Raw genomic sequence first — 16,697 nt, 5'->3', positions numbered from 1 at the left:
AGACATGTGTTTACGTATATTATGGGAGCGCGAAGGTTGGTGCGACAACTTATGTCTGCCTGACGCTATATTGATGGTTTGCGAGACTCTCCTTACATCATTGATTTAATTTGGTTATGGCACATTCCTGCCACTTTCATAATTACGTTATAAGAATGTAATTTAGTGTTTTAGTTTAAATGGTGTTTTAGGGGAGTGATTGAATTGTTATAAAGAACTAAGCTCCTGTCTAAAGTGTCCGGGAGCTAATTTCCTTGTTTCGGGCGCTGGCCCCCAGGCTGCACTTATCGCTGATATCTGGTCGCATGCTCCTGAGGTGTGAGCAGAAATCCGCGTCAGGTTGGGCTTTTGGCCGGTTGCGAGTGCTCGGCGCGCCTTAACCGCAGTGTGCCTGAAATTAAGCATAGGGGAAGCTGCTTAACATGGCTAATGACCTGCTTTATGGCGCGGGAATATGGCCATCGCAACCAGCACTCCCAAACGCTGCAATGTCGTTAACGGCTTCCCTTGAACTTCCCGGCAGCTCCCCGGCAGTCCTGAACAAATTATATTGTGCATAAAGTGTTAATTTTGACTAACGACCCCTCGTGCTCTTTAACGATTTCTAGTGCATCGTTGAAGAGATTGCCAGATCTTACCTGCAGCAGGGGCCGCACATCGTTATCGTTCGTAGAGCGTGTACGATTTGCACAAATTTGAACGATTTATTGTTACGATGCGTCGAAATCATGCAGATAATCGTCTAGTGCAGGGGTCTTCAAACTTGTCCCTCCAGCTGCTGTGGAACTACACATCCCAGCATGCACTGCCATAGTTTTAGCATGCTGTTATATCAAGAAGGTGGTAGTGCATGCTGGGATGTGTAGTTCCACAGCAGCTGGAGGGCCAAGTTTGAAGACCTATGGTCTAGTACAGTGGTTCCCAAACTTTTCTGAATCACTGCTCCCTAGAGTGTCAGCATTTGTTTTCACGACACCCCTAAGCCGAAAGTTTTTGTTATTGAGAAATTCTGAAAAAAATGTAGTAAAGTGAAGTAAATTGTGCTGACCTGTCATCCTTAGGGTCAGTTATGTGGTGGGGGACGTGGTTGAGCTTCTGTTTGTCCACATATTTACATTACATTAGCCATAAATAATTTTATTTGCTGGATCACCAACCTGAGGCATCCCTGCAAGTGTCCTGAGGCACTGCGCACAGTTTGGGAACCACTGGTCTAGTGTGTGGGGCACCTTTAAGCCGGGTATCCACTAGACGATAAAGTTGAACGATAATGATAAAATCGTTTGATAATCGTTCGAACATCGTTTGCAAATCGTGCAGTAATTGTTTCTAACGATGTACGATGCGCGCTCCCGCTGGTCGTTTGATCGTCTCCTCCATCGACTGAACATGCAGGTCAATTTCACTTGATTGCTTACACATCGTTTACACATCGTTTACTGAACGATCAAACGATGAACCACTATCTGCCCACTATAGCTGAAAGCTCTCAATCACAGATTAAAACAACATAGTTTATTGTTAGATCTTTTGCAAATTGTTCAGAGTGGAAGATCATATTTCAAGGGAAACTTCAAGGGAAAATCGTTAAGAGGGTTGGACAGGGATAAAATCGTCTAGTGGATGCCTCCCATAAGTCTGTGTGACACAAGATTGGATTTAAGATGTAGACCTCTGTATAGCTGCAGTATTCAGAGACTACATTAACTACTGTTGAATTTAGTCAGGTTTGCATTTCTATTTTAATGGTTTTGTTACAAAATGAGGCAGTGTATAAAATAACTAATTTATTAGGCTTGTAATGTGCAATTTAGATTGGGCTAGAAGCCCTTCATCTCGGTCCATTATTAAATATCGTTGTGGGTTCATTGGTCTGGTGCCATGTTAGGGTAATGCTAGTTTTGATTATATGGCAAAAGTAATTTAGGCTGTATAATATATTTTTCTTTTTTTTCAAACTTTCTTTATTCATCAGAGCATAGAGAAACAACATATCACAATTTAAACCGAAAGTATACATAATATACATTCAAGCATATAGTAACATAGTTTGTATACATAAAAAATTATTTTTTTTCCACTTCACTGGGTGTGACCTGTCCGGGCCCCCTCCCCTCCCCCCCATCCAAATAGAATCAAATGTCTGATATCAACCCGGAGTGTTGAAAACAATCGGAGGGTCGTTAAGCAATATACGAGTGTCATACCATGAGGTGTATAATATATTTTAAATATTCTTTAAGTCTTGCCACTTATTACATGTGTGCCGTTAAATAGCAATTTAAATAAAATAAATGAAAAAATAAAAAAATTGCTTTCAAATCTTAGTGGTAAATCTCTGAAATCTTGGCACCTTGCAAACCTCATTCTATTACATTTAGGTGAATGTTTTGCGTTATTTTACCTCCTCTTTGAGCTGTTAATTAACTTGTTGGATTGTTTACTGTAAAATTAAAAAGATCTGCAACCTCCCCCAGTGTAAAGCTAAAAGGCTTCTGTATCTGACGATCAATGGTCTCCTGAATGCTGATCTAGATTAAGGCCTAGAGGTTTCTTTCACATTCAGTATGCCTTTTCCAAGAAAACCATGCATGGTTACCGGCAGAATGCTGTGGTTTGGCGTATGCACGTCTCAGAGCTGAAACAAACACTTAACTATTTTAATGCAGAGACAAATTTGTTGATTGCTAAGAAAAACTAAAGGAGCCCCGTAATTTCAGATAAAAGAAAACAAACCTTTTCCTTGTGTTCTGTTTTTAATATGCAACGTATTGCTGCATTTAAACCAACCTCAAATGAATCTCGCATCAAATACAAATGAGCCTTCGTAGCGTTCTACTTGGTTTCCAAGTCAATATTTGAAATGAGATCGTCCCCTTGGGGAGAAGTAATGTTTCTGTAAACCCGTATTGTGCTGCTATGGAAAAGGGACATTGAGAACCGGCTAATTTCTGTACAAGGGAAAATGGTTTACATTTGAATTGGACTAACGAGGGTTTACAAATTATCAGCTAGCGTCCACCCTCAGGTGTCTTTTATTTATTGACTTACACATTTCTTCCTGCACCTGTTACTATACACAAATTATGTTACCAGTATTCTTCTGTGCCTCTTAGCCCTATAGTTATAGCATTATGTTTATTATTTTGCCATGAAAAGAATTGCGTGTCTGGTTAGAACTGTATTTTATACATCAAGGGCCCCCATATATCAGTTGGCCATTTCACCTATTCCCCGATCAGACTGGAACCACTGATTCACCGGTTGGAAATGCTTATCAGTGGCCATCGATGATTGTTGATTCGGGGTATCGGTGAAATTCTTCATGTTAAAAATACCCAATTTGCTGATCACAATCAAATTTTGAGCACGATCGACAAATCGGGGAAATCCAAAATGTTTAATTTCACCTATACCCGGCATATGGGGATCGGGAAATAGGCCCAATTCATCGCTGGTGTATGGGGGTCTCTAGACGAGCTATATTATAGTCTCAGGCTAACTAAGGTATATAACCTGCTACTAGCACCTGGATAAAAGCTACAGAAGCAATCAGTACAGTCTTTTAAGGTCGTAAGATGGTATTTCATGTATAGGAAAACTTGTCTTTTAAAGACAGTTACTAGTATCTACATATGAACTACAACTGTATTGTGAAAAGGTTGCAAGATACAAAGTGGGCAATTATGACTTTCAATGCTGGCGATTGTGTTCTCCCAAATGCAGTAAATCGCGATTACATGTAGTGGATAATTGAATTGCACCCAAAGGGTCTTATGTATGGGGGTTTTTTTTAAATGTTTTTCTTCATTGAAGCATAACAGATATGACATAAATTCGAACATTAGCACATTATATATGGATTTGATTTCACTAATTTATTTATTTTTTTCTTTGTGCTCCTTCAGGTGTGTTGTGCAAGTCCTTAACCCTATGCGGAGTCGGGAGAGCTTTCGACGATCACCCTGGATGATCTGTGGAGTTTAATCTCTCCACTGTTTACAAAAACTACTGTATTTTTTATTTTATTTTTTCTATATCCATTTGGACTCAGCTGCTAGACGTCTAGCAACCCACCGAAATGGCCAGTAAAAGAAAGTCCACGACGCCATGCATGGTACGGGCCTCTGAGCTTGTGGACCAGGATGACCAAGACATTGACGTTTTAGGCGATCCCGTTGCCTCGGGCACAGAAACGAAGAATGACTGGGATGCCGATAAAGAGAAGGCAGTTGAGGACTCTGAAGGGGTGGAGGAGAAACCACCCGCTGAAAATCAATCTAAAAAGCTCCAAGGTGGCTATGAATGCAAATACTGTCCTTACGTAACACAGAATCTGAACGAGTTTACAGAACATGTGGACATGCAGCACCCAAACGTCATTCTCAACCCCCTCTATGTTTGTGCTGAATGTAACTTTACAACCAAAAAATATGATTCTTTATCTGACCACAATTCAAAATATCACCCAGGAGAGAGCAACTTTAAATTAAAGCTGATGAAACGCAATAACCAAACCATTTTAGAACAATCGATTGAGGGTGGTGCAGATGTGTCCAACGCCCAGGAGAATATGGAAACCGATGACATGTCTGGAATTTCCATAAGCAAAATGCCCATCATGAAACTGGGGAGAAGCCGTTCGGATACGAGAAGAAGAAAGGAGTCCATTCTAGATAACCAGTTTGGAATTAACTCTTCTCTACCAGAGATGAACGGCATTTCTAATGATTCTTTAACACACGTCATGCCATCAGTGCAACTTCCACCCAACATTCACCTCCTTCCAAAAATTCCGGTACCCCTGAACAGCAACAAGTATAATTCGGCTCTTGACACAAACGCAACCTTGATCAGTTCCTTCAATAAGTTTCCTTACCCAACCCAGGCAGAGCTGTCTTGGTTGACAGCGGCCTCAAAACATCCTGAAGAACAAATTAGAATTTGGTTTGCTACCCAGCGATTGAAGCATGGCATAAGCTGGTCTCCAGAAGAGGTAGAAGAAGCGAGAAAGAAAATGTTCAACGGGACTATACAGTCTGTTCCACAAACTTTCACAGTCATACCACAGTTGACAACTACCGCTAAAGTTGCACAGCCTATTATCCAGACAGTGCCGTGTCAAATTCTTGGCCAGACTGGGCTGGTCTTCACTCAAGTGACAAACGCCCCTACGGTAACAGTCCCTTCTGTCCATTCGTTTTCAAGCAACGTTGCTAGTGCCCCTAGTCCAACCCTGAAACGCGCCTTACAAAGTCCGCACGAGGCTCCCGAGTCAAAACGTCAAAGCAGTGGACAGACATCATCGCCATCCACCCCCAAAATGAATGCGATCTCATCTCGGCACGAACGTAAAAAGACTAACGAGCAAATATCTCTTCTGAAAGCAAGCTTTGTAATTAGCCAGTTTCCTGATGATGCCGAAGTTTACAGGTTAATAGATGCCACTGGGCTGTCTAGGAGTGAAATAAAAAAGTGGTTCAGTGATCATAGATATAGAAGCCAGAGAGGGATTGTTCATATTACCAGTGAAACTATAGCTAGAGACCGTCTGTCAGCCAGGACTCGACGCCCTTACCATTATAGAGAGTTGGCAAACTCCAAAGTTACAGCAATTACAAATGAGCAACTCGAGTGTCTTGAAACTAGTTTTCAGAAGAGCTCCTTTCCTACGCAAGCAGAAATGGACCACCTACGGGCCGAGACTAAATTATCAAGAAGAGAGATAGACTTATGGTTTTCAGATAGAAGGAAGATTAGAGATTCCATGGAGCAAGCAGTTTTGGATTCAATGGGCTCAGAGACCATAAACGATGAACTTGTGAACGGCACAACTGCCCAGTCTGGTAACTTATCCAGTTCTTGGTCTTCGCCTTCTTCACCGTGCAAGTCTAAACAGGAGCAGCTCCATCTGTTAAAAAGTACTTTTGCAAAGACACAGTGGCCGTCGCCGCAGGAATATGACCAGCTAGCAGCACAGACCGGGCTTGTTAGAACGGAAATCGTAAAGTGGTTCAAGGATAACAGATGTGTCCTCCGGACTGGAAGTTTAAGGTGGATGGACCAATACCGGAAACATTATGAACGTGCCCTAGAAGAGAGGAGGAAGTTCGTAAAGATGGTGGCAGCCACGAAAATGGGTAAAGACATTCTTACACGTTATTTTCAGGAGTACAACCAGTTACACGAAGAAGACATTGAACTTCTTGTGAATAAGTCTAAAATGAGTTCAGATCAAATTAAGGCGTATGTTGCAGAAATGCATGAACAAGCTGCTTTAAATCAGCTGGAGAATGTCGATCAAGATGATAAACTTGATATGGAGAATGAGTCGAAGTCATCACCTGGAGACGAAGAAGCCATGTCGGATGGTGCAGACAGCTGTAGCCAGACTGGACAGGACACCCAAGATGAGACAGCCGATTATGAATTTGAAAGTACACCTAAAGACGACTTGTGTGTCTAACCAGGTAATGGTGGCTCTTAATAACTCCAGTCAAAGATATATGTATTTTTTTTTTAAATTAGTGTTCTTGCTATATTAAAATAATCACCTAATCCACAGAAAGTCCTACAATTTCATCAGTTGAATGTCATTATTTATTCTATAAAAATTAAGTGAACACGAAGAAGCCATATGCTAAACTTGACTAAAACAAATAATTCACCCCTTGATTTAGTACTTGTAGAACCCCTTTATTAGCAGTTACTTAAATTCATAATTTTCTGTATAGAACAGGATCTCGCATCATATTTGTATGAAAGGCTTTTGTTTGTTATGCACAACCTTGTTAAGGACCCACCTCTGCATCTCCATGAGGTTGACTCTTGACTTGGCCATTCTAGAACTTTGAGCAGCTGGAAAAAGAAAGCATCCAGTTTGTAATATTTGCTTTTTCCAATATCCGTAGAGGTTCACTTGTTTTCTCCGACGGCCTTCCATTTGACTACTTTTGCTATAAAAGTGTGGAGATATGTGCTTTGGTTTTAACCAAACATGGCATTGTGCATGGGCACCAATCAAGTCCTCCTTGGCCTCCTCTTGCCTGAAGACATTGGGCCTGATTCAGACCCACTCGCGAGCGGCTGTCCGCTCGCAAGTGGGTCGATGGTCTGCACTGCGCATGCGCACAACGGAGGGAGCTCCGTCGTGCGCGAGACGCGACGAGCGAAGGACTTTCCTTCGCTCGTAGTGTCTGATCAAAGGGGGCATGCTGTCGATGTTGATTGACAGCACGCCCCCTTTGGTGGGCGTGCCGGGGGCGTGCCTGCCAGACGGAGGCGTTCCCAAGGGAACGCCTACCGTCAGATGCCGGCCCCACTGACATCACTAGTGATGTCAGTGGGAGTGATTTTGGCTCTGATAGAGCCAAAATCACTACTGGCTTTGCGGTTGAAAAACTCAACCGCAGGCTTCTGCTCGCAGTGGCGATGGTCAAGACCATCGCGACCATCATCCTGCACGCTCGTATATGCTGTGGGTGGTGACCCACAGCTATACGAGCGTCCAGGAGGACGCTCCATAGTAATGGAGGTGGGCCCTGATTCAGAGCGAGCGCTCTGGTCAGAGCGTCCGGCTCTGAATCAGGGCCATTGTTCCAGACCGCTTGTGATTTGTGCGGTTTCAACTTTGCACGCCTAAGCCGTACTATTTTTTGGGTTTTTTTTTTAGGAGAATAGACGTTCTCCTGGCTACTCTTCCAAGAAACCCATATTTGTTCAGGGTCTTGAACTTTAACGTACAGTATACCGTGTTGATGGTCTGTAAATCCTGGATGTAGCTTTCAGGTTCTTTATGAATTCTCCACGCATGATATGGTCTGAACTGTGTGCTCGGTTGCAGAGAGAACTCCTGGGATCATTGGCAACTGTCCTTTCTGTGCTTGACATGCAGATCTCGTTCAGTATAAAATGTCTTCATATTGTTAGTAAATAGCCTCAGACCCTTTCCAGACTGATGAGCAACAACAATTGCTTCTCTGAGATATTTCATATGTTTTGTCTCCTTGACATAACATAACCTTGATACTCTAAGCTGAGCTTGCCAAAGGTTCTGCTTTCGAATCGAGGTGGTAGAACTTCCTGGTCACCGAATAATGAAGTGCCTTTGATTAGCTGCCACTGGTTCAAATGCGCTTCCTTACGGGTATATAAACCGTAAAGAAGCCTTTTATTTTTATGTTGGCTTGGTTTTTTTTGTTGACTAAATGATAAATTTAAAAAATCCTGTTCTGGACTATTTGTATCAAGACAATTGAAATCTTGGCGAGACCTAGATAATTTGGGTCCTGACGTGTGGGAAAAAAAAAAACTTGCTTGTCCTTTAATGAGAATTTAAAGCCCAGAAGTCAGTACAAAATCCTAAAAAAATTACAATTTCTTAAAGGTTATGATTAAACAAATTTACTAGTGTGTAGTTGATAGTTGCTTTTATGTGCATTAGTATAACTCTTTATACAGTTTGTTGGAGCAGCAGCTATAGGGACTGTTGCATTTCGTGTCGTGTGGACTGTCCTGAATCTCTGCTTGGTACCTGGATGTTGCAGGTACATAGGCTGCTATTAGCACTTCTCTATCTGCAGCTCAAATCCATCAGTTGTAGCTCAACTCACAATTTTCTTTTGCAAATAAATGTCCATGTCCCATGGCAGGACTCTGGTTACTACTTCATGATGTGTGCTATTTTATGTTCCACGCCCACTTTCAAATAACATTATTTGATATAGCAGCCATTTGGTTTCTTCAACTAACCCACAGGTTCTCAAACTCTGCCGTCGGGACCTCAAACAGTGCATGTTTTCCAAGTCTCCTCACAGAATCACAAGTGAAATTATCTCCACCTGTGGATCTTTCAAAATGTGTCAGTGAGTAATGAATACACCTGTGCACCTGCTGGGTGACCTGCAAAACAGGAACTGTGTGGGGTCCTGAGGACCAAGTTTGAGGACCACTGAACTAACCCTTCCCAGCATCGTGCATCAAAGAGACTGCAATGTCATGAGAGAACATATTCAATCTTGTATTCCTTCCGGTCAGTTGCCAGATGACATGGCGCACGGCTTAATGGCACCTCATTGAGCATTTTAGCTGTACAAACATCAACTTTATTTTGTACTGTGTTCATATATATAATATATGATGTGTTCGCACTAGGCTGTTTAGCGGGCTGCCGCATTCTGCCCCGTTTTAAAAGGGACTAAATGCACCCTGCCCTTTTAGCGGTGTCCTGCTAAAATAGCCTGCCCTGAGCCTTCTCCACCCGCAGGCCGCAGTGTCCCGCATGTGGGAAAACTTGCATGAACGATCACCGCCGGGTGAATAGGCGGTGTGGGGATGTGCACGGCATCTATTTGCCGTAAGGTGAGAGTTTGGGGGAAGTCTAGCACCTCTAGAAGTGCTGGGCACACCCCTAAGTGTGTCAAATTGGAGGTGTGTCACAAGGACATGCCCCCTTTTCAGGAACGCAGAGGCTGCCTGCCGGCACCTGCCTAACTTTAATTGTTTGAAAGATTACGACAACCAGATAGCCACAGGGTTGGACATGTTCTACCACCCCCACCACTTGGACATCCCTGATGATGATGTGTTTTAAAGTAAATGTTTGTAAGCTTACCTCTGTCTGCTAGAAGCCAGTATTGTTTTACTATGATGTTTCCCAATTGTGAAGCGCTACGAGATATGCAAGTGCTATAGAATTAAATGTTTAAAGTGATGATTTCTATGTTGAACATTAGCTTTATTTCTTTCCTCTTTTTCAGATTTAAGGACTTTTGGAGAGCATGGATTCCTTTCCATTTGAAGATAATATAGAGATATATTTTCCTACTGTTAATATCAAAATGTGCTGGTTTAGTGCTCAGCCAAGACGGCCCATGCACTAGTCTTGGATTATAAAACTGCAAAGTTCTTTAATTGCCAAAGAACTAAATCCTATGAGACCTTGTACATTTTCCAGCCCATTTCTTCTGTACTGGAACAGTTTCAAGTATGAGATGCATTGAATACCTGTGTTTTGTTTGTTTGGCAAATTCTTTTTTTTTTTTTTTTTCTCCCTCTTTAATTAAATTTTACATTGTTTAGAATTAGCAACCACTAAGTTGTCTGAATTGTTTTCCCTTTAGCTCTGTGTGTGTATATAGCACATATATATATATATATATATATATATATATATATATATATATATATATATATATATATATTTTACCTCCTAGTGGTACAGCCATGTGACTATGGGACCACTGCCCTTTTGGGATAAGGTTGGCCCTTGGCCCTTGTGGAGTAAGGGAAGGAAACTAGAATTCTGATCAAATTGTGCACGAAGGAGAACACAAGACCTCCAGGGTTGTGATGTTTATCCTAAATTGACAGAGTCTTAATGGAAATTAAAACTCAGGGGTTTTCCTGGTGTCTCCAGGTTACCCGAACATTCTCTTATACTGAAGAAGCTGAATAGAAAGGGTTGCTAATGAAATGTGCATAAAATAGGGTTTAATTTTTTTCTAATTACCCATATTTTTTTTTTTTTTTTCCAACATGTATAAATTTGTCTAAAAGCCGAGAGCACAACTAAAAATGTGTGTTGGTTTTTTTTTTTTTATATATATATATTTTAGGTATAGTTTATTCTACTCAGTGAGTGCACTTTGAGAATTATTTTTTATTTTCTTCCTTTCCCTTCTCCCAAATGTACATGATGAAATAAAAATAGTTGTTTTGGAAAAGATACTCATTTCAGTACACTGCACAAATATGCTAGGATGTTTGAATAAAACAACATTTTTAAAAATGAAAAAATAATTTAAATAAAAGCATTTTTATTGCTTTATTTTGTGCTAGTTACTTTTTTTTTTCCCTGCCCCAATTATTTTTTTAAAATTACTGCTTCAAGACACAGTGATTATTTTTTTATTGATTTTTTTATTTTTTTTTTTTTAACTATTTGCTTTTTACTTGGTTAAATATGATAAAAATATATTTGAAATTGATAAAACCCCTAAGGGTTTTTTCCCTGGTGTATGAAACCTCCAATTTAGAGTTAATTGCATTTGATTTGGAGACCTGCTAGCCAATCATACCAGCTCTTGGGATGCTACAATAGTTTTATTTATTAAAAAAAAAAAAAAAGGTTAAAAACTGATTTGTTTATACTTGTTCACACTGTAAATAAATTCCAAGAAAATAATTTGAAATCAAATTTTCTTTTTTTAGTACCTGTACACAAAAAAAAACTTTGGTTCTTGATTTGGCAATAATCCACAACTTTTAAACTGCAAAAAGCAGTATTCTACAGCTAGGTTTTCAAATTTGCACTTGAAGTTGCAAATGTCCTTCAACTTTATTCTCAAAAATGTCTGGAGGAAGTAATGTTCAGCGTTTTTTCTAGTCACACAAGAACTACTCGGGTCATATATTTCAATGAGGTGATTCCACTCTTTCAAGCAAAAGTGACCCATGTCTCTGGATGCCTCCCCCCCCCCCTCCCCCATCCCCTGTACTAGAGTTATTTTTTTCTGCAGGGCAGAGTAACAATCACCTTTGCGATGTCGTTGTGGATGCCTGTGACTGTGTCACAATAGTGAGACCTAGTCATTGGCTGACCACCAGCGTAATTACAGGTGGAAACTAAAAAAATAAATAAATACAAATTCCGAGTACAGCTTTGCAGTGCTGAAGATGTCTGATATGATTTTGCATAGAGCTAGGAAACTGTCAATAGCCATCAGTGCTGAGCACCTCTCATTGAATGTCCTACAGCAATGGTGTCTAAAATGTTGGAGTATGGTTATTTAGCACGAAAATCCCATATGAGGAATATGCCAACTCCTTCTTCTAGGGTAGCAATACGACAGCCTAATCTCCCTTTACAATGAATAGGTTCTTACTTTGCTAAAGGTGAACATGGTTTTCCTTGTTGCACTATATATGCTAAGGTCACCTCCTCGGCACTGGATATATAAAAATAAATGGAAACTTTAAGTTTGGATTTATTTATACATATTGAAAACTCAGATGATAGTTTTGTCAAGTAAATCAAACCTTATCATTTATATATATATATATATATATATATATATATTTTTTTTTTTTTTTTTTTCTCTATATGATGAAATGTCTTGACTCACTGACTCCTCAATGCCTGGCCCAAACCAACATGAAAATCAAGGAGTATATGCCTTCCATGACGTAGGTGCCCACTAAGAAAGGATTTTTTTTAAATTCGACTCCTAAGGGGGTGAAATAGGCTAAAATGTTTCCTCCCCCCTCCCCTGTGCAATGTCCTGCCTGACTGAATTGTGCTACTGCCACGGTGAGACAAACACCAACTGTCGTCTCAAGTGCTGCCAAACATCACTGGCAGTTGGTGTGGCTCCCCTATTTGAATAGTGAGGGAAGGAAATGTGTTACTACAGAGTTGGGAGAAGGAAATGTGTTACTAAAGAGGTGAGGGAAGGGATGCATTACTTATAGAGGTGAAGGATTAATGTGTTATTGGAGTGGTGAGATGGAAATGGAATCGGTGACTATATAAGGCAGGGGTCTTTAACCTTGGCCCTCCAGCTGCTGTGGAAATACACATCCCAGCATGCACTGCCATAGTTGTAGCATACTGTTATATCAAAAAGGTGGCAGTGCATGCTGTGATGTGTAGTTATACAACAGCTGGAGGGCCAAGGTTGAAGACCAGAGATCTAATGTCTACCCAGATGAAACCGGGTACATCAGCTAATCTAGACTGTTTACTATTGAAACGGTCATTGCAAAAGTGTCCAAATTGGCTGGTTCTTCTACGGGTATTGGCTGAAGAAAATGAAGTCCCTATACCAGAGGTTCCCAAACTGTCCTCAATGTTTTAAAGGATAACAATGCTTGAGTACAGGTGACTTAATTAGTAACTCAGTCTTTTCATTTAACAATCTGTGTTCAATCATGGATATCCTTAAAATCTGGACCTTAGGGTGCCTTGAGGACCAAGCTTGGGAAGTGTATGTGGCCTGTGTACATTGTTTACCCATGCAGCAGCATCCTTCTATAAGAAAGTTAGTAATCTGCCGCCTAGTTGAAGGTGGTAGAAAACACTGTCTCAGCCGTCACTACAGACTATCCCACAAGTGCTGGATTGGTTTCTGAGCTGGTACCTGAGAAAGTTATGGCAGGTGGATGATAATAAGCGTCATGCTATTCGAAGCATCGGCTGAACACCTGGTGTGTTTGGGGGGTGGTATTGTCCTTGTGTAAGACATTCCATAAGGAAAGAAATGGTGGAAGATGATTACTTGGTACCATTAAGTAGTGATGATCATTAACCTATCCTTCAAAGAGGTTGTGTGCACCCAGATTTTGCCAAGTAACACTGATAATCAACATTATAGAACCATTCACTCTTGGAAACCAGCACTTTGGTATTAATTGATGACTTGCTTAAGTTGGTGCCACATGTACTCGTCCGTTTCTCTAGAACATTTTTGATCCATATTACCATCTCCCCTTCCGCTCAGTAGAGAGAATCGCTTGTGCTCTTTACACTGCTGACCTTAAATGTGCGTTGTTAGGGGTGTGGAGTTGGTTTGTGCGCTGGAAGCTGATAGCCTGCTCTGTGGAGTTCTCAATGGAGTTAGCAGAAGGTTTTTTTTATCCCCCATCTGGGCCACTGATTGCCATTTATTACAGATTTGTACAAAGGAGAATAACAAAGAAGAAACAGTAGGACTGGTTCTTGTAAAGACCAAAACTTGGACTGGAGGGACCTTCCAGAAATGGATAAATTCTGTAGGCTGTCCCTATGGTGGCCACTTCCACGGCGCGTATCACTTACACCAGGAATAGCCAACAAGTCTAAGAGCCAAAAAATGTCCAAAGATTCCTGCAAAGAGCCATGCCTTGTAAATGCCCATCAGACCTTAACTGGTCAGCAGACTTCCCTAGATGCTCTCAAGCCTTGTATGACCATCATACCTTACTACATGCCCATCAGCTCTTAATGTTTGGCCCTCAGACCATCACAAATGCTTACCAGACCTCACATCATGACTGTTGGACCTCCCTTACCTTTCCAGCTGGCGCGTACAGATTTCTGCGGCAGCGAGGGAGAGCGCTCTGCACTTCCTCCTCCTGTAGAATTTTGCGTGACAACTCCAGCACTGTGCAGTAGCGCTTGTTGTATACGAAAGTCGGCTGCTCCCAGCCCGTATAATCTCTGCATCGTCTGAAGCTGGGAAGCCACATATCAGAGGGTTGCCCAAACCTGCCTTTTACTACATAGAAATTGTAATTTCTACTTCAGGGTCCATAGGGTATCCACAGGATACCTTGGGGTATAGGTGTGACGTCAGTCGCTGGGCACCATAGAGTTAAGCTTTTCAGCCTCCCAGGATGCACTAGGGTCCCCCTCCTATACCCCGCCCCCGAGCCAAGGCACCTCAGTTTTAGTTTGGTGCCCGGCCGGCGTCGGGTGCACCTGTCGGTGGGGGCTAGAAGAGCCCCTGAAGCTTTCTTCAGTGCAGCTGTGGCTGCACATCTGGATGTACAGCATAGACAGTCAGTCCTGACGTCCATGCTGTCTTCCCTACACCCCCGCCGGAACCAGAACGCCGGTACCGATCCGGGGATGCTGGTGAGCATCTGGGGTCACAGCTAGCGGTGACCCCAGATGTTCCGGACCATGGCCGGATCCAAGGGCGACAAAGGTAAGCAGCGGGGTCCCGCGGTGGGTCCCCGCTGGTCACATGGTCCTAAGTCCCCAGGCAGGGGGCTCCCTGGGGACTGGCTGCAGCGGCGTGGAGCCAGGCGACCAACCTGCGCTTTCCACTACCCCCTGGGACAGCGGACCGCAGCAGAGCAGTAGCGCTGCGGCGTCCCAGGGGTTAAATGCATGCCAGGGGAGCGCGCCTTCCCTGTCTCACAGCCGGCGCCTCCCCCGCTGCACACAGCCCTCTCTGCACGCTGCCGACTGGTCCTGTGGCAGCGCTTTTCCCCCAGGCCAGCCTCCTCGGCGGCCATCTTCTTCAGAACGCATGGTGAACGCTGCTGGAAGCGCTGGACGGAAGCATCGTGGTCTGGGTCCCCCCGCATACCTCTCCTCCGCTGTGGTCAGGTCTGTGTATGCAGTGCTGTGTCCTACCAGGCCCTGTGTCTGCGTAGTTGAGTGATCAGCGCTGTTAGTGCAGGAATTGATTTTCTTTGCATTGTATGTGACTGTGCTAGCGCTGCTGCCTGTAACTTTTCTCTAAACTGTCAGCTTTATTACTGTCCCTGTTCTTTCTGCTAAGCCCTTGCGGTGCGGTGCTGCAGGGTGGTCTCTCGCCTATTTAAGTTATAATTGGTGAGAGAGGTCACATACGTGGTGCCATCATGTCCGAAAGTGATTTTCCCCTCCGGCTGCAGTGTACTACGTGTAAAGTACCGTTAGCGGAGGGGGAGGGTAGCGCGGAGGGCCTTTGCCGGCAGTGTTTGTCCATGGCGCGGCCTCTTACAGTTACAGCACCGGTACAGGAGCCGCCCTGGGCTTGTTTCGCTCAGGCGCTTACAGCCTTAGTGGGCCAGTTAGCTCCGCAGCCCGCGTTTACACCGATGGGTTTATCCCAGCAGTCAGTGGTGTCGTCACCCATGCAGGGTTTCCCACGACAATTGGTGGTACCCCACGGTCTCCCTATTTCCCCGCTCCTGGTTTCTCAGGAGCCAGCGTGGGTTAACTCCCTGACGAGTTCTGTACAGCACTTGTCGGATGTGTTGCAAGGGGAGTCTGTGATGCGGCCGCATAAACGGCCGGTGGCGTCTCTGTCGGCTCCTTATGAGGATGACGAGGGGACGTCTGATGATGGGGAGATTCTGGATCCTTACGATCAGGAACCTCTCCATACTAAGGACGCTGATGCTAAGTCCAAAGTATATATTCCTGGACTTATTCGGGCGGTCCGCACAGCCTTGGTGATTGAGGACGAAGTTCCCCCAGCGGCTAAATCTAAGTATGCCTTTTTCAAAGATGTGAAGGGCGATGCCACAGTCTTTCCTCTTTCGGGTCAGTTGGTGGACCATTTGGAAGAGGCGTGGAAACAGCCTGGCAAAAGATACCAGCCGCAGAGACGCCTGGCGATGGCTTATCCGTTCGCGGATAATTATTTTGCAAAGTGGGAATCCCCTCCACAGGTGGATTCTCACGTGACCCGTCTTGTCCGTAGTGCCACATTGCCGATGCCATCTATGTCCTCCCTTAAGGATGCTACGGACCGCAAGGTGGAGATCTGCCTGAAGTCCGCTTATTCCCTTGCGGGGGGGGCAGCACGACCGGCTATGGCCATTTGCTGGGTTGCCAGAGCGATGGAGCGCTTGGCGGATTCATTAGAGGCTTCTTTTGATTCCGACTGTCCAGCCGAACAGGCGGAGTTGATTGGTAATCTCCGTGATTCGGCCACTTATATCAACGAGGCGGCCCTAGACATTAGTACTCTGGTGTCTAGAATTTCTTCAGCAGCGGTGGCTGCTCGTCGCACCTTGTGGCTGCGATCCTGGAAGGCGGACGCAGATTCCAAAAAGGGTCTGGAGGCGTTGCCATTTACCGGAGAAGTTCTCTTCGGTCCGGATCTGGATAAGATTGTGGCCACGCTGGCGGCAGCCAAATCGGCTTGTCTCCCGTCGGCCGCTGCTCCTTCTGGTTCTGGACCATCGTCTTCGGTCATCTAGGGCCCAGGGCAGGCCCA

General features: G+C 43.6%; 1 protein-coding gene across 1 annotated transcript in view; it reads left to right on the top strand.

Moving 5' to 3' along the window:
• Positions 1 to 10,828, top strand: part of ZHX2 (zinc fingers and homeoboxes 2) — a 44,242-nt gene extending 33,414 nt beyond the window's left edge. Inside the window, exons 3-4 of the mRNA XM_088453122.1 lie at positions 3,909 to 6,470; positions 9,759 to 10,828. Coding sequence (XP_088309248.1) covers positions 4,082 to 6,466 — 2,385 coding nt within the window. The 5' untranslated portion in view covers positions 3,909 to 4,081 and the 3' untranslated portion in view covers positions 6,467 to 6,470; positions 9,759 to 10,828. The remainder of the gene's footprint in view (positions 1 to 3,908; positions 6,471 to 9,758) is intronic.
• Positions 10,829 to 16,697: the final 5,869 nt, after the last annotated feature.

This window comes from Taudactylus pleione, unplaced genomic scaffold, assembly GCF_031769625.1.
Source record: "Taudactylus pleione unplaced genomic scaffold, aTauple2 ptg000571l, whole genome shotgun sequence".
NCBI lineage: Eukaryota > Metazoa > Chordata > Amphibia > Anura > Myobatrachidae > Taudactylus > Taudactylus pleione.
Note: the sequence above shows the minus strand (reverse complement) of the source record. Positions and strands in the feature narration are given on the sequence as shown.